This window comes from Echiichthys vipera, assembly GCF_963691815.1.
Source record: "Echiichthys vipera genome assembly, chromosome: 6".
Classification (NCBI taxonomy): Eukaryota; Metazoa; Chordata; class Actinopteri; order Perciformes; family Trachinidae; genus Echiichthys; species Echiichthys vipera.
Window position 1 is genome coordinate 24,829,718 of NC_139831.1, and position 24,225 is coordinate 24,853,942.

The window sequence follows — 24,225 nt, forward strand, 5'->3', positions numbered from 1 at the left end:
CTGACAAAGCATCCCTTGTGTCTGACATTTACTTGTGTACGTATATACATTTGTTTGTGGTCCTGAAGCACAACAAATAGTTGTGAATAGCCACAAACTACTTGTTACCATATCAAACATAAACGACTTACAAATGTGGATTCAATGCTGTTTGTTTGTTAACCTAAAGAAATAAAAGAACATTGGAAATGTGTCTACTGAAGAGCAGACTGCTGCTTAAAACTTCTGAAGGCTTTCAGCAGGTGCTAATGGAGATGAAGTGAAGGAGCCATGGCAACCAAAACTTATCCAGTGGGCATTCTGGGCTATGTTGAAAAAAAAAAGTTTGTGGATTGTAGATGAATCTACTGTAAACATAGGTTGAACTGACCCCAGGCCATACAGTATATGGAAGAAGTAGATGTAGCCACAGGGACACCACCCGTTGGTTTGTGAACTACCACTTTAAAGTCTAGAGTTTAAAATTTTGGCCGTTGCCATCTCGTTTGTTTTGGAGGCAAAATTTCAATTTCAATTTCAATTTGGATTGAGACCATGAACTAATTGGGAAATGTTCTTAATCAAGTTAGAAATAGGGTCCTTTTCTCATTGACTTCTATACAAACAGACTTATTTTTGCATCCAATGGAGTCGCCCCCTGCTGGACATTAAAAACAATGCAGGTTTAAGACACTTTCACATTGGCTTCACTTTTCAGACTTCAGGATGTAAATCTTAAAAAGTGGATGTCCATTCAAAGGGGTTGTTTTACTCAAGTTAGAGAGAAAAACTCTATCTATTAATGCAGATAGCTTTGCTTTTATTTGTCCAGGTATCGGTCACATGCCTTGACGGGTTGAGGGGTTTAGAAACCCAGAGATGCACAGAAACCACTTGTATATCCAACATGGTTACTTTGGACAATCTACAGCTAGACAGTTTTTATAGGAACTACTTCAGTAGAAAGTAGTTTCAAGTTCCATCTTTATAGATATTTATATATATTCTGTATAGTTTGGATAATGCTACTTGGTTGAAGTTACTATACCATGTGCTAAAAAGAACAGTAGCATTTATCTATGATCAACAGTGAAATTACTTCTTCAGTCATATTATAAGGTGATCCAAATATTTTTTTTAAATCAATACAGTCTTTTGAAGGTTTAAAGTCGGTTGAAGCAGCTTTACTTCTGGACACAATGTCACCGATACACACTGTTACCTTGAATTGTGAAAACATCCAAAACAACAATGTTCCTGTGACAACCGGCTTGTAGCTGAAAGGGGAAAAAATGAATTGCAGGCCTACGCTCCGATTCACCTCAACTCACATTCTGAACTCCCCGATCTTTCCACTTGACACGGCTAAAAACCACAGACCGAATTCAATAGCACACCAATATTATTGACAAAGGCTTTTCATGCAGCTCACAGCACACTATCTGTCACACAGCCTGTTGGCCAGCATATTGATTTGCGAAATGGAGAGAGAGAGGTGAGTGACAGAGGGCAGAGGGAGATGAAGAGAAGAAGAGAAAGCCAGCACAGTGACGATGGGATACTGTGATGGGATAAGGGAGAGAGAAGAGAGAGACTAATACAAAGAGGAAAGAAAGAGATAACTTGACACAAAGCAGTCAAACAAGGTCCTAGTCTTTATAGCTGCAAATCTTTTGACTGAGATTTGTGGGAGAACATTTCTGTTTTGACATCACCCTGAAGGAACACAGTAACACAACAAAGGGGGAGACTGTGGGAAAAATATGTTGCTTGATGTAATTTTGATTACATGCAGATAGGAAAGGAGGAGGACAGAGAGATGAAAGGGGGGTAAAGTAGAGGAGACAATTGTGGAAAGGATTTCTGGAAATGTCATCTTACAAAAACAAAGACTTGTATAATCATTGACCTGAGCCAACGGATCTCCTTCTTTTCTCTCCCTCTGCTTCTCTTTTTCTCTCTCCCCTGTCCTTTCTTCCTAAAATCAGACTCTCTGGAGGGAGACTGAAGGTCTTTGTGAGCAAACAGAAAACAGCTGATAATCAGTGCAATTACTTTGTGCATGTGTGTGTGTGTGTGTGTGTGTGTGTGTGTGTGTGTGTGTGTGTGTGGCCAACTAACATACCCGCAAAATCTCTTCAACACAGCTGGAGTCATTTGGTAGGCTGACCTGGAGAAAACAAAGAAGAAAGAGAGAGAGAGAGACTCACTTCAACACTATTCATAGAACCATTACTTTACATGTGTTCAGCAGAAACAGAATAATAATAAAAAGTCAAGCAGATTCATCCACGCCACAATCATAATTGACCATTCTCTACGCCGCTCTTGAGTTAGACAAAAGCCCACTTATCATTTCTAGATGGCGACTGTTGGTTATTCTAACTGCCATATTTTATAATTTACCTAGTAGGGTTGGGTATTGCCTATAACCTCTCAATATGATACATTTCACGATGCAGATGTCAGGATGCAATACATATTATGATACAGAGGTCCCATCTGATGCGTAGCATGATACGGACATCTGGGTACGATACAAATCACAATACAGAGGTCCCATATGATACGTTTCACGATATAGAGGTAAAGATATAATGCGTATCACGATAAATAGGTAAAGATACAATATGTATCACGATACAGAGGTAGGGACACAATACGCATCACGATACAGAGGTCAGGATACGATATATATCACGATACAGAGGTCAGGATACGATACGTATCACGATACAGAAGTTCTCCTACATTACATACAACAATACAGAGGTTAGGATACAGAACATATGGTGATACGGAGGTCAGGATATGATACATATTACCATACAGAGGTCACGATATGATATGTATCACAATACACGTTTATTTTTGAAAAATGACCATGTCCTACACAGATTTTAAATCAGCTGCTCTTTGTTATTCTGTTGAAAGCAAGCACACAGATCTTAAAAGTGAAGTAAAATATGCTATTCTAATCCAAGGGTTATTAATGAAGGCACAAAAGAAAATCAAACACCCTTACATTTTTTAAACTTAACATGCTTGAATTAACGTTTATTTTGAATTGAGACATGCACTGTGTAATGTGGATCAGCCTTAGCGGCCAACTTCTGGCTTTACTGTGCACTGCCATCACAGACTTTGCTGCTGTGTCTATACAGTAGCATCTGCATCGATAGGCACACCAGCAAGATGTATGTTACCATTTTTTGCATTATTTTGAGCACAGCCCTATTATCTATCTAGCTAATTAGGTAAACAGCCTCATTCAGCTTCATGAGTTGGTTGGAAAGGCAGTCTCCAGCTAAGTTTTAAATGTTTCCAATCGACTCATGTTAAAACTAGAAACCACTTAAACGTCTTAAATATGCTCTTGATCGGTTAATAATGTTGAGCTAAAAGTCTTAAAAGTTACGAGTCCCAGGAATAGATAATGCACTAAATAAAAGAGAATTGTTTTGTATTGCAGTGTAGAGCTAGGACTGTAGTCCTAGTATTTATGTATGATAAGGAGAAATTTAAGAACAGACTGTTATTTTGCTGTATTTGACTGTCATGTGTTTTGCGAACATAACGTTGTTGCAGCTGGGGTTGTTGGAGTGTGAACTTCATGAGCAGGGCATAGCCGCTAACTAAGGTAACCTTAAAGGCTTTACCCTGCAACCTGCCTGGTACAAAGTCTGTGTCCTTGATTGGGCCCAAGGGTGATAAAGCAGCTCATTGTCCCGAAAAATTCCCAGTGTGTGAATAGGCGTGTTGATAACGTTTCTATCATGCAGCTGGCGGGAAACCGGAAACAACGCAAACATCCAAGGGTGAAGAAGAAGGGGGATTTACATGGAGACATCAACAAAATCATCAGCCAAATTTGAGGAATGGATAGAGACTTGGTTATTTATTAACAAATTACAAACAGGCGCCATGACCGCGGTGTAATCAGTGTCATGTTCTGCCTCCTGCACGCTCTACCCAGGCGCCACCCCTCGCCTGGACCCAACAGAGTATTTACAATAAGTGAGAACACATCTGACATGGACAATCTCCTGTGTGCTGCATGAGTGAAAGAGCAACTCAGGACAGAGTTCATATGGTAAAACGGCTCAAGAGTTAAAATGCTCCTTGGCCTTGCAACTAACAACTCGTTACCACTGCAGGTTGTATAGTAAGATAGTTAGCCGGGCACGCTAACAATTACATCTTAGAGCAGATAAACAAAACATTTAATCCTTTACAATTTTGCATTAATGTTTTTGGTTTTGAAAAAAGTTTTTTAAAAACAGACACAACACTCCAACATCTTTTGCTTTTACTACAAGCCCTAAAAGTCTGTTTGACTGTCTAAAGCTAGACTGCAGCTCTGATTTCTACCTGCTGCTGAAACATGTCATGTCAAATGTCATAAGAAAAACAGTATGATGAAGATCTGTGGGTAACAGGGGCGGGACTAGATAAGCTTTTGCTTCTCCCACTTTCCCTTTAGGACATGTGAATAGTATGATTTAAACTGAGATAAGTGTGTGTGTGATGAGGATTGATCTAACTGAAATGCCCAAAATAAACAAATGAAATAAAAAAAATAATCTTATTACTGCTTATGCTGCAGATCTACAGTATATTTACACTTTTGGTTTTCTATGACGATACAATGTGGTAGAATAATGTTTATCCTCTTCACTGTTTGTCGTGCGATTTATAAATACTGGTTTGTGGATGTGGGCAGAGAAAAGTAATGGAGGTGCAATTAGTAAGCTGAGATATTTCAGTTTTCATATAAAAAAAGAGCCATAAAATGCCTGTGGTTTGGCCTGTGTCATGTTAACCACTGGGCCATTTCAGCTCCACAATTCATGGGAATGACTAGAATTATATTTAAGGAAAAGAAAAAGGCTGCTTGAGTTTAAACATATGCAACTACTCTGATTGAATTCACCAGTTGAGCGGCTGCAGACCGCTAATCCGTGTTAACATGTGCCCTTGTCAATAAAGTCTTTCCCATTGATTGGACTCAAGGCAGAGAGTGACACCAGATGCCTGGGCTGTCAATCCAGACAGCCTAACAACACAGTTAAAATGGTCATGAAAGGGGATACCAAAACAAAGTATCAATTTCAAACAATGAAAACTCAACTGTCAAATAAAACATTTAAACACAAAGAACTCTTTGGAGCTCTTTGCTGTGTCGGGTCAGCCAAAGTGCTATCTGCTGCTAACACAAACTACACAGTTGTTCTTCTATTTATCCCAAACAAACCGCTTTTCCCGCTGCTGGGAACACAGCACTTTGTGAGCTAAAACCTACAAGACGCATGAATAAATGTCCATCGTCAAATTATTGCTTCCAAAAAGTAATTGAAAGCAAAATAAAGCAATTTCCCGGGTTTAGATCAATCCAACAAACAGGCTCATAAAAAAAGAGAAGAAGAAAGAGACTGAGGAACAGCTGGAGGACTGAGACTCTGAGAGCAACTCACTGTACTCATGTCTAACATACCACAGCACCAGAACCTCTGTCACACACCATTACTAAACTAAGCACCAACATGAACAGAGGAATAATTTAGTAAGCACGATGAAGAGGATGACATCATCTTCAGCCTCAAATCCCCTACTGTTAACATAACAGAGCAATAAAGTTCTAGCCAGTGTGTGTGTGTGTGTGTGGTAGACAGGCTCTAAACTGCTTGAGCTCAACAACAAAACATCTGTCTGTTTTCATGTCTAGAAAACAGACAGAGCTTCCACACGAGCTCATTACTCTACATCAACATTATAATAATTAGGCAGAGCGAGTCAACAGGAAACCATAGTAGGAGGAATTGCTATATTTATTTGCCTGTTATATGGTTTATGATTTCAGGTTCACATTATTTTTGGTTTCTGCTAGAACATGTTTTCATGCTTTAATGTTCATAAACACATTATTTTTCTCATCCTGTCTGAATAAACCTGTATTCACCCTTCTGTCTGAAACGCTCCGTTTTAGCGCCTGTCTCTTTAAGACCCCCTCCTGAAAAGGCCCAGTCTGCTCTGATTGGTCAGAGGACACAATTTCTGATTATGGGATTCCACCTGTTTTATAATCAAAAAGGGTATAAGATATCTTACTTTTTACCATATGGGACCCAAGGTAAATATCTCTTTCTTTAGCTGCAAATGCTCCACCAGCTAGTTGTTATCTCTGTCTGCTATTTGGTGCTGGACAGGTTTGTGGGCACTGGGTTTATGGGAGCTTTTTTTGCTCTTGCAGAAAACAGCTACCTGTTGTGGATGAAAACAAGCCTAATTAGTTCACAGTGAGAAGTAACCAAAACAGTACGGCTGCAGGCCCTAAAACCAAAACAATGAGCCGAAAGATGCTAAAACTCTCAGAATACGAATGAACTGCAGAGCCGGGTGATAGTTCTCTGTGGGTTTGTGTGACACCTTTCACATTACAATACTTTCAATTATTTGTTGATGTAAAACTATTGTTAATTGTAGCTTTTACACTTTTTCCACTCTGCCATTTCAATTCATGAAAAATAAGCATACTGACGTTACAATAATACGATGGTGTCTACTCGTAGTGTGCTTTGGATTTAGCAGTAAATCTATTATGAAACAAAAGGAAATAGTTCCTTGAAAAATAATAAAGTGAGCGTATGGTGGGAAGAGAAAGAACTATAACTAAATCTGACGTGTTTATTCTCTTTAGGAAAACTAACTAGATTTCATTTTCCATAAATCATTCTGGATCAATATATGGATTGAATGATCAACAATCAAATATCATCCATGCAAAGTGGTAATATGGATATATCTCTTTTCTCATATTTATTCTTTTTTATTAAAAAGGATATATTGTCTGTCCTTTAAATGTCTGGATGAGCTCAGGAATACAACTGTTATTGTTATTACATTTCAGTTGCTTTTTGTAAGTTGATATAAATGTAATCGTGTTAAATAAGCAAATGATATCGTCTCATACCAATCGCATCTGAATTGAACTGAATAAGTTCGTGGCAGACTTTGCGATAACAGAAAATATTGTATAATTGTCATAATACATCTTATGGGGACAGAACTGTTGATTTACACCCCTACAATGCTGTAGATGCTAACACCTGCACTGCTTAGAAATTCCTTATTATTTGCCTGAATGGTTATACATTTTAAATTTTGAATTGTATATTAAAATGAACATCATTGAGGTGTTGTATTATAAGTACTTATAATGCATAAAGGCCCACTTCTCATTGGTTTGGGATAAAGCTATTTATATTTAAATGTAGAGTTCATACTGTATGTAGTATATCTTTTAATTCATACGTTTTATACTATAAGGGGCCATTCTTGATCGATGTAGAGCTGCAAAGATTAATTTATTGGTTGTCAACTATTAAATTATTTTTTGATAATCGATTAATGGCCTGAATAATTTCCTATGAAATAAAAGTCAAGTTTCCTACTTCTTAAATGTGAATATTTTCTGGTTTTGTTCATTTTCTCGATAAACGGTTAATCGAGAAAATGATTGACATTATCAACAATGAAAGTAATCGTTAGCTGAAGTCCTTAGAGGGATGCAAACAAGGATATTTAAATGTGATTTCATTTCAGTATAAAACGCTACTGAGAGACAAAAATGGAAACACTCATATGATTTCCGGCTCGCTGAGTCTGTCTAGTTCTGTCTCTATCCATCCGTCTATACATCTGTCTCTCTCTGACTCACTTTAACCAACCCTGTCCATCACAGTTGTGTTTAGTTCACGGGAGCAGAACGCTGACACCACCAGGTTTTGGTGTTTGCAGGATGGCCCTCTGAACTACTGTATGTATTATAATAAACATGACCCCATAAAGGTAGAAGTCTATTCCGAGCTCAGTGAATAGAAACGGTCTTTAATGACTTTTAATAGACATGTGACTTTTACACGGACAATGTGTGTGTGCGAGAGTGTGTGTGTGTGTGTGTGTGTGTGTGTGATCTCACTGTGAGATCACGGTTAATGTCAAGGACTAAGAGATGGAGGGAATATAAAAGAGAAATGAAAGATGAGTGAGAGCCGGAGAGGAAGTCTGCAGGAGGGGAGAGGACAGAACTCAGAGAGAAAATAGATACCAAAGAAAAATGAGACAGAGAGAGAGAGAGAGGGGGAAAATATAGCCGAGGCAATTACTGAGGCAGAAATCCTTTCTCTCTGAAATAGCTGCTCAGATAGATAGACGTCTCCACACATGAACACCCCGAAACACACACACACACGCACGCGCGCACACATGCGTGCGCGCGCACACACACACACACACACACACACACACACACACACACACACACACACACACACACACACACAAACACACCAATTTAAAGGCAGATACACTCAGACAGGTGCATGTGGATTTACATTAAGACGCAATAGCCTCTATCTACCCTGTTAGACACACACAGCGCTACAACAAACCCACTCTACTTCCATCATTGATTAATATGCTGATTTATTTTCTCAATGAATCGACTGTTTGGTTTGTCAACATTAGAAAATCCTCATGGAAACAATTGAGAACCTGGAACACGGGAATATTTGGCTTTTTTTTGCTTGAAAAACAATTAATCAAATACAAAAATAATATTTATTTTTATGTTGATCAAGCTTATTTTTTGAGCTCTACGGACACAAACACACACATGAAAACACACACACACACACACACACACGCAAACACACACAAACGCAAACACACACACACACACACACACGCACGCACGCTATAGTGATAACCTTGCATGGGGGCAAATCTTTTTCTTACAACTGCGTGTCATGCCCAAGAGCCCAGCCCATGATTTAAAACAACAAAAAAACATTGGTGTGGTGAAACATTTGGTCAACATAACTTCTTACTTTAAATTTAAGCTAAGCTTACTTATGCACAACTGTTCCGATTTTCAAAACCATCTCTATGTGCCTTGCGATAGACTGGCATCCTGTCCAGGGTGTGCCCCGCCTCACGCCCGATGTCAGCTGGGATCAGCTCCAGCCCCCCCCCTCGACCTGACCCCGGGATAAGCGGTTGAAGATGAATGGATGAATGAATGAATCCACCAAGAGGGGCTCATCAGGAATTATGGACATTTTACTAAAATTGGAGCTCTTAAATCATCATATAATGAAAAATAAAATATGCCATTATTCTCATCTAAGGTCACACTGTTCATACTGACTTTTTACAAACCAACTTAAAGCTGTTAGCATGAAGTCATATATTAATAATTCTTATTAATATATAATAAGAATGTAATAATAATGTCATTATTGTAATATAGACTGAAGAAATTTAATAAAAAGTATTGAGTGTATTTTTCTTAGGATCTAATCAGCACAGTTTCAACATTATTCAGTATCTGAACAAAGTGATGGCGTCACAGTGAAGTTGACCTTTAACCTTTTGGATATAAAATGTCATCACTTCATTGTTTTATCCTGTTAGACATTTATGTGAAATGTTGTCATAACTAGTGTAAGAATGACTGAGTAATGGACAACAATATGTTTTTTGAGGTCACAGCGACCTTGACCTTTGGCCTCCAAAATCTAATGAGTTCATCCATCCATCTAAGTGGACAGTTGTTGCCGCATCTGAAAAAAAATCCCCCCAGGGGTTCCTGGGATATCGTGTTTACAAGCATGGGATAGACGGACGCATGGATCGAGGGACGGACAACCTGAGAACCTTAATGGCGTGGAGGCAAAAAGACAGGGAAACACTGCTGAGATCGTTTGAACTGAACCAAAGCGGTAAAAAACTGTAACTGTGAACACTCCTCTTTACATAAGACTGCACTGGAGTATTTAATGAGACAATAAAAACATTTGAAATACCTCTGATTTAAAATAAAAGCATGTGTTTAATAGTTGAGCTTTAAGTCCCTAATTGAATTAATTTGTCGTATTAGCAAGGAGTCAGTATACACTCCACAAGCAGCCACCTATAAAAATGCATTACAAGCCCATTTTAATGTGATCCCACTCAGAGGATTTCCTTTTATAGAACTGTGTCTTGTTTGTTTTGTACTGGAATTAAAAATCATTAAGAGGTAATTATAGTATTGTGTTTGGGGCTGTATGTGTGTGTGTGTGTGTGTGTGTGTGTGTGTGTGTGTGTGTGTGTGTGTGTGTGTGTGTGTGTGTGTGTGTGTGAGAGAGAGAGAGATAAATGACTCAGTGAGAGCATGTGGGATGACAAAATATGAATTAATAAAAACACCCCAAAAGACATACAGTCTATTCATATCTACAATAACATAGAGATGGTAGCGTTTGGCTTGGAGATTGGCAGGCAGAAAAGATAAAAGAGAGAAAGGAGATACGACGAGAGAATAAGGGAGGATAATGAGGGAAAAAAATAGAAAGATGTGCAAAGACAAAGTCAAACAGAATCAAATCTAGAGCAAGATGAATGCATACACTTTTTTCTGCACTGTCCTCTGAGAGCTATTAACTCATCCTCTCCTGTTTCACTTTTATTACACAACTATCTGTTCAGGATATAGTCTCATGAAGATGAGGACAATGTTTACTTTGTTGGCTAAATTACATAAAGTAACTTTTAACACGGGCCTCCTCAACACCAGAGAGACCAAAATGTGCCAAAAAGAAAAGCTTTGCTGACATGAAACATGTCAAAGTCAAATAAAAACTGTCAATCATTCTGCGTGTGATTGAAGTTTTGAGGTCCAACTGGGTTTGGAAAATCTTCAAGGATTTTTTTGTCCACAGGCTTCTCGTTTATTCAGTTTCATCTGCTCCTTTTATCATCCATATTTCAGCTGTTTACAGAGCTGGAGTGACCGCCATCACTGGGATTACCAGCATGCCAGATAGATCACAAGCACTGCCCTCAGAGGAGAATGTGTGTGTGTGTGTGTGTGTGTGTGTTGGTTCAACATCTGCTGTGTGTGTGTGCCTGTTTGTGTATGAGTCAGCCTGCCTAATAATCTAAAGATGTTTGAGTACATATACAAGTGGGTCTCTCGCCTTGTGTGCCCTCTTCACACACTTCCATTACTTCACCTCTCAAATAAATAGTCAGCTGGTTTCAAGCTGCTTCCATGAATGGCACGTATACACATCTTTTAATTAGCTGCTTCTATTGTTGATGATATGTGGGGCAACATTTTTCTACTCTCACCAACTCCATCGATCTCCCACAGTGTAAACCTGTAATGATCTAGACCAGGAGTAGCCAACTTTCTTGATATGGTGTGCCATTTTTACATTTTTTTCTTTTCAGTGTGCCATATCAATGCCCACAGAGCACGCTGTTATTTATATATTAGTGCTATTTTGGCCCCAGCGCAAAAAGGACCAGCCCATCAGAGGCAGAGTAGGCTGGGCTCGGGAAAATGTATCATGAAGCGTCATGGAGCATTTTCTTTATTTTCTGGGGCCACGAGATGGCACTCACTGTTCAACAAAGGGATGGAAGCTCAATGAATAACCGGTCCTTGAGGTTTCTGAAGAAAATGCTTCATGTAGCTTCATTTGGACATCACTTGGAAGAAGTCAGCCTAACTACTGTAAATAATAGGTAGTGTACCTGCCGAATGGCTGTGAGAGAGGTCATATGGCATGTGGATGAGAAAGTGCTTCAACATTTCTCCAAACATTTCACTTGTTGCTAGTGTGCCATTGGTTAAGCTGCCACATGCCAATGGTGGCAACCGTACCCAAGGTTACCGACCCCTGGGGCCCGTTTCACAAAGCAGGTTTAGTGAAAACTCTGAGTCTGTTAACCCTGAAATGAGGGAAACTCTGAGTTTTCCGTTTCACAAAGGGAGGTAACTCAAACCAGAGACAGAGGGGTAACTCTAGCCTGTTTCACAAAGAGAGGTAACTTAACCTCTCGGTCAGTTACCATCGTAACATGCTCTCTCTGTCTCCGCCCTCTTTCAGCCACACACAGTGTTTGATTTCCTCATTCATTCAGCCAGCGGGCGAGTTTTGGCGTAGTGTAGTTCCGTCTGTTTTTTCAGAAAATCATTGCGAAAATCAGACATTATAAGTTATATTAGGTGTATTTATTTATATTATATGTAGGTATTTCACTACCATGGCATGTCCTTTTAATAACGATCCCGTGGATGAAGCTGCAGCATTACTGCGCAGAGAATTAAATATTCGTCGGGAGATGATTATCAGACTATTGATTATAGATGTTCTTGCATTTCCAGGCAATTCTCTTTTTGAGCGGTACTGTTTCATATCACAGCAGATATTGTGTGTTGCGCTGCGTTTTTTTGCAAATGGGAGTTTTTTATACAACAGCCACTTACAGTAATATTTACATTACAATGTAAAACATGCTCCAAGTGAGGCGTCTCCATGAGATTGTGCCAATGTTTTACCTGTTTGAACAATGTTTTTATGTTTCATCTTAAGCTGCTGCCGAGTGTGCTTGTCCCCCGTGTGAAGCACCTAAATTAAATAAATTAATAGGCTCCCACTCAAGCAGTTCCCCCTGTGATATTACTGTGATTGCAACAGGACTACATTTAAACTTACGCACTGACCCGAGCAGCAATGTCCTTACGCACCGTCTCCCTCTCTTTTGCCGCTGCAGCGGTGTAAACCTGCTCAAACTCTCCGTATGAGCGCATTAATATTTACAGTTCCAGTTGTAGCGTAGCCCTCCCCTTCCCCGTTGCTATGGTGACTCGTCGAATCAGGGCTCAATTGATGCTGTCTTTTTTTACTTGTGGTGCACACGCTTAACTCCAGGTCAAACTACTCTGAGTTGATCAACCTAACGCAAATCTGCTGTTCTGGAACCGAAAACTCAGAGTTTACTATCTCAGAGTAGATCAACTCAGAGTTCAGGGTTAGACTCAGAGTTTGTTGAACCTGCTTTGTGAAACGGACCCCTGATCTATACATTACCCAGTGGAGTAAATATAGATGCTCATTTTGTGGCGTATTCACAACGAACGAGAGGAAAACAAACCTCCGAGAGCTTCACAATGGCTCGTTAGAAAACTATGAGTGACGTCACAGAGGCTCCATCTGTGTTGTATGCAGTAATGGTTGACCTTGTCTGAGAAAAAGCGTCATCCCTTCAGTATGAAGACTGCTTATTATAGTTGTGCGCATCCATTTTGGAGCTCATGGCTGCCTTCGTCTGTCATTGTCTTCTAAACTAACTGCTTCCTATCAGCTAAAGAGTGCCACTGTAGCAAGGTGAGGTTACATTACTGTACGCATATATCAGTTATTTCTCTCTTCGTCTCTTTGCTTGCTCATTGCCCCCCCCCTTCCGTATCCTTTTCTTTTTCTCTCCCTCTCTTTTTCCATCTCAGTCTCCACACACCAAGCTGTGGAGAGGCAGATAAGCAGTTGATTTACCATCCAATTAAATGTCGTCATTGAAACATTGCTTCAAAAAAGCCTGTCGTTTTCACCCTGCGCTAATTGGCTTTTCACTAGCATGTGAACGTGTGAGGGTGTGTGTGTGTTTGTCTTTTTGTCTGTATCTAATGCTTTACTTAGGACCAGCATATTCAGATTGTGTTTGTTCCCCACTTCAGAAGAGGGTCATTTTAAGTTCAAACTAAGTGGCATGTGTGGATGTTTTTGTCTTTTCTTATTTGCCTTTCAAAACATTCAACTGTCAAACTGGGCCAAATTATAGCTTGAAAAAAATCTAAACGCTCCAGTAATTAACAATATTTTATATTAACACTGAATCACTCACAGTCACAAAGAGAGAGCTATCACTCACCTCTGCAGCTCTTAAGCGATTTAGTCTCACATCTCACATAGAGTTTGTTTCAAGCGAGAGCAGGTAGCTGTTTTCAGCCAAAACGCTTCAATAAACCCACTGTCCAGCACTGAATGGCACAGAGATGGTTAGCTGGTGAAAAGAGTTAAACACTTAGCTAATGGCTAAAGAGACATATATAGTTCTCAAGACTTAGTGACTAACAACAAAGCTGAGTGAATATTGAACTAAATTACTTTAATTTATTTTCAGTGTTGCTCTGAATCTACTGGATGTGAAGCTAGGTTTGTAAGCTTGCTAACATGTTAGCAATAACGCGATATGTCTGAAAAACAGTCGAGCTAACCAGAGTATTTGATATTTACACATACACACACACACACACACACACACACACACACACACACACACACACACACACACACACAAAGTATAATTGTCTACCATTCTTTGTCACTCTCTAGCCCACACATGCACACACACTTTATAGAATTTTAATAAATCCATGGGAAAGCAGTCTCAAAACTCATTTATCAAACATTTAACACTGACTTAGCCATTAAAGGGGGTGAGAGAGGGATAGAGGAGAATAGATTGAAGAAGAGGAGCTATGATCAATGCCAGTGGACCATATAATTGCACCAGGAGTGGTTTAGCTGAAAACATTAGCCTTGTTTTCTGATGGATCACATCCTGGAGCCGGCTAGCCAAGCTAAACGCTTCAATCTGTATTAGTAGGACCCAGACTCATCCGTCTGTGGGAGCTGTGCCATTAAATTTAGCAGAAGTTTTCTACACAGTTGATAAGCTGATAGCTAAAATTCTGGCATTAAAAAAAGGTTTCTCGAAGTCTTTTCTTTGTTCTTTATTTTATAAGCAGAAGTTTTCAACGGGTTAAAATCTCCCTTCAAAAATAAAATTTGCAACTTTCAACTTTTAACAGTAGTTTTTCTTCTCTTGGCCTCCACACATTGATTTGCACAGAGGATAGAGAAACATACGGTCACATATGAAAGGAAGTACAGTACATCATCTCTTTAGCAGCAACAATAACTGACACTGGTCTTCCATTGATCCACCTAGTGCACCATCAAGCGTGCCAGGACAAGAGTTTCCAGCTCACAACATTACAGCAGATTCTCCGGCTGCTATCTCTCTCTCTTCACAATAATATCACTAACTGGCTGCCGTGTGTTTCAGTTCCCAACTTCCCACGTTAAACTTATCGTGTCTCATTGTAACACATACATATTGGATGTTCATTATCTAGTGACACTGCTGTTGATTTGAGTGTAGTTGGTGAATTATTTTCCATGATTCATAATTGCTGAACTGTCTCTGGTGGTTAAAAGCTCTGCACTCCCACACAGGTGTTTTTAATCACTCTGGCTGATTAGACCTCTGTTCAAGTTGGGCAGTGCATTGCTGAGAGTTCTGTTAGTATGAAGTCACCATTCAACTCCATAACAAGAATAATTAAGGTGTCATTTATCATGCACAAACAAAAAGGTGCAACAGAAAATGCTGATTAACAGCCAATCAAACGGTTAGTGCTGGAATTCTGTGTAGAGAAAACTTAAAAAGACAAATTTCTAGACGTCGTCCTATCAACTTGAGTCACTTTTCAAGACCTGTTGTAGGCTGAACTCTGTAGATAACTTACTACAGCTGGACCTCATATTTTAGTTTATAGTGGGTATCCCCACCTCTTCCTGCCGCCGATTTGGATTCGCCCTGCACCTGGGTCTGGAAAAGAGCAGAGTCTGTTTATCATGTTTCATAGCCCTTGTTTCTGGATCCAATCGCCAAACTGGCTTTTTCCACCTGCCGCACTATTGCTGGTTAAACCTGATGATGACAGAGAAGCGTCGCAAGCAGTTTTGTGTTTAAAATTTACATTCAGCATGAAGCGCAGTTTTAAATGATTTCAGTGACAAGTTTACTTTGAAAACTGAGCAGAAGCTTGCCCTCCAAAGAAAGGGTGTATTTGCTTTACTGCCGAATGGTTTTGGTAAAAGTTTAATTTATCAGTTAGCCCCGCTGGTGGCCAAACGAATGGAGTACGTTATCTGGATCGTCTGTTAAAGGACTGTGCAACTTAATGCAGCTATTTGAACTACGCCCGCCTATTGTGCAGAAGAAATTGACAGCCGCCTTCTCAGACCAATGTGCAATCATTGATTGAACTTGGTCTGGCAATAGCCAGGCTAATCTTAGTAAGCCTAAATTGTACATTATAAAACAAACCCTTTGCTGTCTTACCTTTTGTCTATACTATGATACTTTTCTAGAAAAACTGATTCCTTAACTCCATCTAGAAATGTTCAACCAATAAGATTTCGAGCCAAAGTCCTTACATCACTAACCACCGCTGTTTAACTAGTTTTCTGTAAGTCAATACAATCTCTAACTGAGAGACGACTAATAGAATCTATTACATCCCTAGCTAAAGCCATACTCTGACGGGACTGGTACTACCTGGGGACCACTGAAATCTTCATCTGGTGCAAACTTTAAACATGGTGGTCCGACCTGTCTGACATTTCTGCTGTGCTCTTTTTATGTACTGTGCTGCTTTGCTATCATCTTTGATAAATCAGATGTAGTGAACGGTGACATCTGGACTGTTTCGGGTGGTATCATTTCCTTAGTCTGTGGCCCATTATGGTGCTGTTATTAATGAGATATGAAAGCATCAAATACGCATTTCAGATGAATCATATGAGAGTAATTCAAGTCGTGTCTCGCCCCTTTTGCTCAGCACCGGTGAATATGTACGAGACACAGGGGTTTTGTGTGAAGTCATTGTAAACAAACATTGTGGTTGGATTTATAGAGATGTTCTATTATCTCATGCTCTAAAACTGTCAATGCAACATATGGGTGTAAGTATGCTATGGTATGATAATTCAATGCTATTAAGATAAACAATACTGGTGGAACCACTTATGCAGCCAAATAGCAGCAGTGTGGAGTTAGTGCTGTTGATGACATCTGTATTATACGAGAAGGGGAGGGAGATACACTACTGTGATTAATTGCGAACAGAACATATCCTGCATACACCTACACGTCTTTCTTTCTCTTTCTGTCACACACTTTCAGTGCCAAAGAAAACTCCTTTTCTTGATATACACAACACAAACACAGAGAAAGGGGCTTTATATAGTCACACACATGCACCTGTTTTAATTGGGGAATAAAAAGAGAGTGACTGACAGGTGTGTGCGTGCGTGCATGCGTGTGAGTGTGTATGTGTGTGTGCATTTAAATCCCAAGCTGAGTATATCTGATTTGTTTCCTTGGCAGGATGTTACTGCGTGTGTGTTTGTGCTTGCTGTGTGTGTGGTCTGTCTGTGTGTGGTTCTCAGCATGACACTTGTGTACCAACTAAATAGGTGCCTCTTGAGAGGGGGGATGGCGGGTAGAAGGTGGAGGCGTCCACGGCAGTACAATAGGCCAGCGAATGTGTGTGTCTGTGTGTGTTCCCTCTATACATTTGCATGTTTATCCAAACATGTACATATACATAACTCCCAGGAGACTGGGAAATCCTTTTTGTCCACAAAACCAATGGCATCATTTCAACCAAATTATTTTTTATTACAATGACGAGGCATTTTATGCACATTACTGCACACAAAACACAAAAAAACAGAAATGGCTAAAATGTTTGAGAGTACTGGCCTGTAATAAAACAGCATGGTAGATCTGGGCTCCTCGTCAGCATGCAAAATACAAACTAAGTACTTGTAATAGTCAAACTAGAATTATAACATTGGGGTTGTTTGCCTCCGCAAACCAGTAAAGTTGCAGTTTTCATCCAAACTGTCCAGACTTACATCATATATGTAGTGAAGATAGTGATGGACTTTAATATAAAGAATTGTATTTTTCTTCACATCTTTACAATCAGCAGAGTTTTAAGATTAATGTCACCAGGTCAGTATTCTTCTTCCCTCTGTTCCTGAGTTAGGACGCTGAATAATTGACAGAAACATTATGATACTCCAGCGAAGTTGACCTTTAACCTTTTGGATATAAAGTGTCATCATTTATCATTTTATAGTAATTAGTGTGAAATGTTGTGATAATAAGCGTAGGAATTTTCGTCAAAAATGTTTTCTGTGAGGTCACGGTGACCTTTGACCATCAAAATATTTGGTTCAAGAGATTAACGGACAACATGAAAAGATAAAGCTTCCATAATGCTCCGCTGTGATGATGCTAATTTTACTTCAGTGAGGTTCCACTAGAATTTTGCTACAAGTGTAAAAGCCGTCTTCTTTTTCTGACTAAAGCTCTTTTCACACATGCACTACGAACCTGAAATTATAAATAATAATAAATTACACACTTTATTTATAGAGCATTACGTTACACATTACCTGGTGGAGCTATATGTGAGAAAGCTAATGTCTATGTAATGACCGACTGAGCCCATGTGTGAGAATTCAAAGCATCTCCATCATGAAAACGAGAGAAAACAAATATCTGAAGCCGGAGAGGTAGTGTTATTTACAAAAAGACGGCAACAGAAATGTCTCACTGGAAATGTGGACTCACTTGTTTATGACCAAATTTGGTTGTTTATGGTCACACACACCTCCAAAAATGTAGGGAAAAAATGATATGGTGAAAGTACTAGAAGGCAGTCTTCCCATGAATATATATATATTCTTGGGATATCAAGAGATAGCGTCCTGGGATCGGCTCTGATGAAGTGCAGTTTCACATCTGAGAAGAGATGTGGCTCTGGCGGAGGCAGCTTTAGTAGGAGACATTTATAAACAAAAATGATAGCTTGTACTTCCTTTCCTGTTGCTAGTGAAGACCAGACTACTTTTTCATATAGCACACAGTGATGACCGCAGCATTTGTCTCCTTTAATGGCACATTGAATTTCCTTTCCCGAGGCTCTCTTGAGTCAGTCGCTTAAAAGACATCATCATAAGTCGACAACAGCGAGATAAATGTGACCACGAGCGGTAAACAACAAACGTGTCCTGGTGAGGAGCTCTCTGTTTACTTCCTGTTTTACTGTGATGAAAAAAATAATCATCATTAAGTAGGTTTTGCCTTTAAAGTTTTGCTTTGCCTTTAAAGAGGACATATTATGCTCATTTTCGGGTTCATATTTGGGTTTCTACTAGAACATGTTTACACGCTTTAAAACATTATTTTTCCTAATGTCCTAATGACTCTTTTAAAGGCACACTTTCTAAATACTGGCTGTGTGGGTCGATGTCTTAAGTCCCAGCAAAGACCAAGTACTGAGTGTGCACGGCATTGCTGAGGTGTCCTTGAGCAAGGCACTAAACCCCCAGCTGCTCAGAAGTGCCTGCCCACGGACGGCCCCCTCATTCACCTCTCCAGCATGTGTGTGTATTTCTTATGTGTGTGAAAACATTACAAACAGAGTGAAAAAAAAACTTTCCCCAAGAGAGATTAATTAAGTATTCATTATCATTACATAGCACTTTTACTTGCTTTATAATCTTTAATCTTTATGACCGTTGAGCATGTGAAGGAGGACAATTATGGAGGTTTTTTGGCACATGCTCTTATTTCACTAAGAATTAAAATGCACCAACAAAATGGATGTTCTTATTACAAACTTGAAGAATAATCTAAACATTATTTTAATCTTGGTTCCACATTGACGTTTTGGCTCTGTCCTGTCCGTCTCTGTCTCTCTCTTGAAACCTGTGATAAAGCATAAGCTACATCTTCCCAGCTTACCCAGCAGAGACACGTTAGCACCAGTGTTGGCCCTCGGCCCGGACCCTGACTCTCACAGAGCTTTACAATAGGGGTGAGAGCTGTGTGACTCCACAGGTAATCTGTGTGTGTTTACGCTGCAGCCAAAAATTACTGCTGCAGTATTTCACACCACGGCGGTGCAGACACACTCGCGGGATGACGAATGACACGGCACACTTCTGCCACTCAACGGCTCTTTCCTTAACCAGCGGGAAATAGCACTTTAAAGTTAGATATATAAACTATATTCATATATTTCTCACCTTTTCTTCTGTTTATTACAAAAAAAAACCACATTGTGTGTTTGAAAAAGTGTATAAACTGGAAATGAACACTTCTCTCTCATAATCTTCCTCCTTGACTCTTCTCCTAATGTTTCCTCTCTCTCTCTGAGTCTCCCCCACTTTCCTCTCTTTCCCCTCTCTCACTCATCCTCCCTTCTTCCTCTCCTCCCTCTCTATGCAGTTTAAGTCTAAATCAGGGGATTTGGGGCTCTTAAGAGCTGAGGTGTAAAACACCGGCTGCTTCTCTGTAAGCTCCTAAGAGGAGAAAATAATCCAACACAAAGTCTTTTTCTCCTCCCCCCTAATCACCCTATTAGCTGTCTCTCCTCTCCTCAAAATAATTTCCAATAGGACACCAAACAGTTTTTCTATAAGCTGATGATGATTTGGTGCCTGGAGTCTAATCATTTATCACATACACCAAATAACACTGTCTTGTTGGTCATCAGTCATGGTTGTTTGCCCGAGCGTGTGGATGTCTGTTTATTCTTTTATTAATGTCCATTTAAATCATCAGCGCTGAAGCCGGCTGCACAGTGACGAGGTATTTGTCCTGATTGCGGGACGCCTTTTGTTAAATCAACCAATCCCACTTCATGTTTATTGATACTGAGCATTTCCATAAATCTCAGGCTTTGTGCCGAGGTTCATCGCTCACTGCCAGACTCCTGTAATAACAAAGAACAATATAGAAAACTGGGGAAAAAAGCAAAAAAAAAAATTGACAGAGAAAAACAGAGGGAGCCATTTAATCGTCGATCGTCCATATAATCTCTCTGATGCATTTCTCTTGTTTGGTTCCCTGAGAACTAAATCATAAATAGAAAAAGAAACAGAAAATGTTGTTTCCTCTCACTTTCCTCCCCGGTCATCTCTCTCTCTCTCTCTCTCTCTCTCTCTCTGTCTCTACAGTGCTCTCTGGTCCATCTCTCTCATCTTCCTCCTCCCACTTCCATCCTTCTCCCTCTCTCTCTTTTTTATATTCATAGGATTTTAAAATGTCTGTAATGGCCCTGGTAGATCAAAACACTCCTTCTCCTACTGTGTGTGTGTTGACGTACGTGTGTGTGTGTGTGTGTGCGCGTGATTTGCATATCGTGGCTATGCGCTGATTGGCAAACCGGCAACGCAGAACCCAGCGGGGCATTTTTTATTAAAAGGCCTTACCACACACAGGCACACACACACACACACAGGGACACACACACACACACACGCACGCACACAGAGTTAGGAACAGCCACTGGCCTGTATCAGAACCTAATGAATAACACTAAAGAGCTAGCAGTAGGGGTTCTCCGTGTATTGTTTTGTAACACCAAGAGTAATAAAGATTTTTATTACCGTATCTTTATGGGCCCAGACATAAGCTGTTATGGAATAGTCGGATATCTTATTAGCTGTTCGGACTGAGTTTTTTATTGTTTAAGATGAAGTTGCCGTGTTATTCATTATATTTTTTACTTGTCACGATGTACAAGTATTAACAGGGATGGTTTAGTACCTTAATATCCTGGGGGATTAATATCATTACATTAAAACCGTGCAGCATGTCGTTATCATTCACATATCAGCAATGTGTTCAAGACAACATAAAATAAGTTTCAATTTGGAAGTTATCTTCAGGAATGTACTAAAAAAAGAATGGCATCCCTCTTTTATTAAAAGATTTTCAGTCATATTATCACATGCTAAATTCTGTGTTATGTGAAGTAGCCTTCAGCTTCATAAGAGCATGATAGATGGCATTAACACCAGAACAATGTCAAATAGCTATATTTCAGGAGGAGAGTAGCCAATCCACTTTATATGTTTCATATATTTGGCTCAATGTTCAATGTTCAAGTTAATAAAATAATCAATAATATACTATACAGAATAATATAAGTCTCTAAAAGGAGCCATTCTGCATAACAGGAGCTTTTTGCTGTAAATGCTTCAGTACTTTTACTGAAAGGTTGAATATGTAGAATGAGCAGAACACCGCCATCTAGTGTCTCAAGATCGTAGTCGCAACAACAAAAAATAATTAAAAGCACTGGCGTTGCCATGTTTGTCAGACCCGGTCCAGTAGGCTACAGGAGACCTGAGTCTGAGCCTGTTTGAGCCTGTTTGAACCCATCCCCTCTGACAAATCGCACCATAAAAACAAGTGTTAGAGGAGTTTGACTGACTGTTATCGTAAGCTATTACTTTAGCCATTACTTTAGCTGTTACAGCTAAGTAAACATGAAAGTTAGCTTACCGATCAAGGAGAACCGTAGCCATTTTGGCGTGTGTTTTAATGCCTTTTAACTCCTTTCGCTCAGTCCATGGAGTGAATGCTCGGTCTATATTGGCTCTGGTTTTTGCCCGTCTGCAGTTTCTAAGCTGCTGGGACAAATAACGTTCCCTTCACTGAGGCTCCGAAGCAGCTGCAGGATTGGCAAACTCAAACATTTTTTTTACCGAAAAGCAATACTTTTATTCTGTAACCCTCAAAACACCCCATAGTGTATCATTTTAAATATAGATTTTAATAAAGATTCTAATTATTAAACCTTTAACGGTCCCATGTTGTAAAACGTGATGCACACAGTCTGTAATCATAAGTTTGTCTTTAAACAAGCCGTCATTTCTGTACATTTGGGATGTCACAACTATACTTTATATAGTGCTGTAAAAATCATTCCTTAGCTGCAATGCCGGTGCAGATACGACTCGGAGATGCTAACCAAGACAGAGCAGACTGTGCTTTTTCAGGAAAGGGTCTTAAAGTTGCCCTCCGTAAGATTTGAGATAGGTTGTTACTAGCAGCCTCCTTGGCAGTAAGAAGGACCTATATACATGCAATTAATGGAGAGATGTCAGAGCGAGGGGGCTGCCAATGGACCGGCGCCCTGAGCAGTTGGGGGTTTGGTGCCTTGCTCTAGAGCACCTCGGCAGTGCCCAGGAGATGAACTGGCCCCTCACCAGCCACCAGTCCACTCTCCAAAGCATGTTGGAAGTTGCTGATTTCTGATTACACGTGAACGCAGCATAACCAGCAGTGACATCTGGGTCGTCAGACCATCCACTGTCAGAGGCTTCAAAAACATGGCTCTTATTTTCTCATGAGGGAATGTTGCTGCAGATTGGGATACTCTGCAAAGAAGCATGTCCAAGTGCTTTCATTAGTGGGTCATATGATCAATCACCATTGTTTTAACTCCCACTTTGATAGATAGTAACTTAACAGACAATTAACTAGATGAAAATCTTACAGTGCACAACTATAAAGAGACAGGCACTAAAGGGTGTTTAAGGCAGAAGGTGATTACAGGTATATTCAGACAGACAGAATGAGAAAAATAAAGGTGTTTTTGAACATTAAACCATGTAAACATGTTCTGGTAGAAACTCAAAATACAAGTATGAACCTAAAAATGAGCATATGTGAACTTTATTAAGCAGAATGTATTCTGAATGCAGGACTATGCATTACTTAATTGATTATTTTCACACAGTGACATTGCTATTTTTACTTAAAAACATCTGACTCCATCTTCCACTGCCACTCATTACTCTTTAGTTAAAATGTCACACATGACTCCGGCTTTAAAATATGAATTCAATGCTTGACTGTGTGAACCCGTGACCACCGGGTGCACGCTCCTGCTGGTACACTAAGCCCCCAAATCACACCAGCAGACGATGTGGAAGCTGGCGTAAAAGTGCAGGGATTGACTGCTGTGACCCCTGGTCAACGATCAGCGGGAGCCCAGGCTTGAATCGCAGACCTCGGATTCACTGCCGTTGCATGGCTGGGAATTTTTAAACAACAGCGGTTTCATCTGACCAGCCTCTTGAAAAAAAGGTCTAATTCAGAAGGTGTGAAGAGGGGATTTACTAAGAAGCGAGATGACAGCACTCTGGGGGGCGATAATACACACTATCAGCCTCTTATAGTGACAGCAGAAATCAATGCTGATCATTGCAGCTAATCCAGTCAACAGAGCTGTAATGTTAATCCTCGGGGTAAACAGTTCATCTCAAATCACATTCTGTCTGTTATAAACGGCATCGCTAAATAACTAACTGCTCTGTCACAGCTGCAATCATAAAAATAAAGCACGTGTTTGTGCGTGTGTGTGTGTGTCTGTGTGTGTGTGTGTGTGCTCTCTTAGGAAAAAGCAATCTGTGAAATGTAAAGAGAAATGTAGCAATGTACTTTTGACTCTGTCAGCAATGTTTTAGCTGTTGCTGACATGCTATTTGCTTGTATATCTTCACATAACATGACAGAACATCACCACGTTGTTATCTAACACCACACAGTCACATGAGCTCATTATCACAGAGCACAGCCTTCAGCCTTTTCCAGATGATCCTGTAACAACCCTGAAGATGATCTGAGCCGTCGAAACACTGAACTATAAAACCCACAGAGACTCATCCAGGATGATGCCCTCTCTCCTCT

General features: G+C 39.9%; 1 protein-coding gene across 1 annotated transcript in view; it reads right to left on the minus strand.

Moving 5' to 3' along the window:
* The window catches only part of aff2 (AF4/FMR2 family, member 2), a gene marked incomplete at both ends in the record, with an annotated part of 179,714 nt that overhangs the window by 78,878 nt on the left and 76,611 nt on the right, over positions 1 to 24,225 (minus strand). Inside the window, one exon of the mRNA XM_083915406.1 lies at positions 2,105 to 2,149. Coding sequence (XP_083771532.1) covers positions 2,105 to 2,149 — 45 coding nt within the window. The remainder of the gene's footprint in view (positions 1 to 2,104; positions 2,150 to 24,225) is intronic.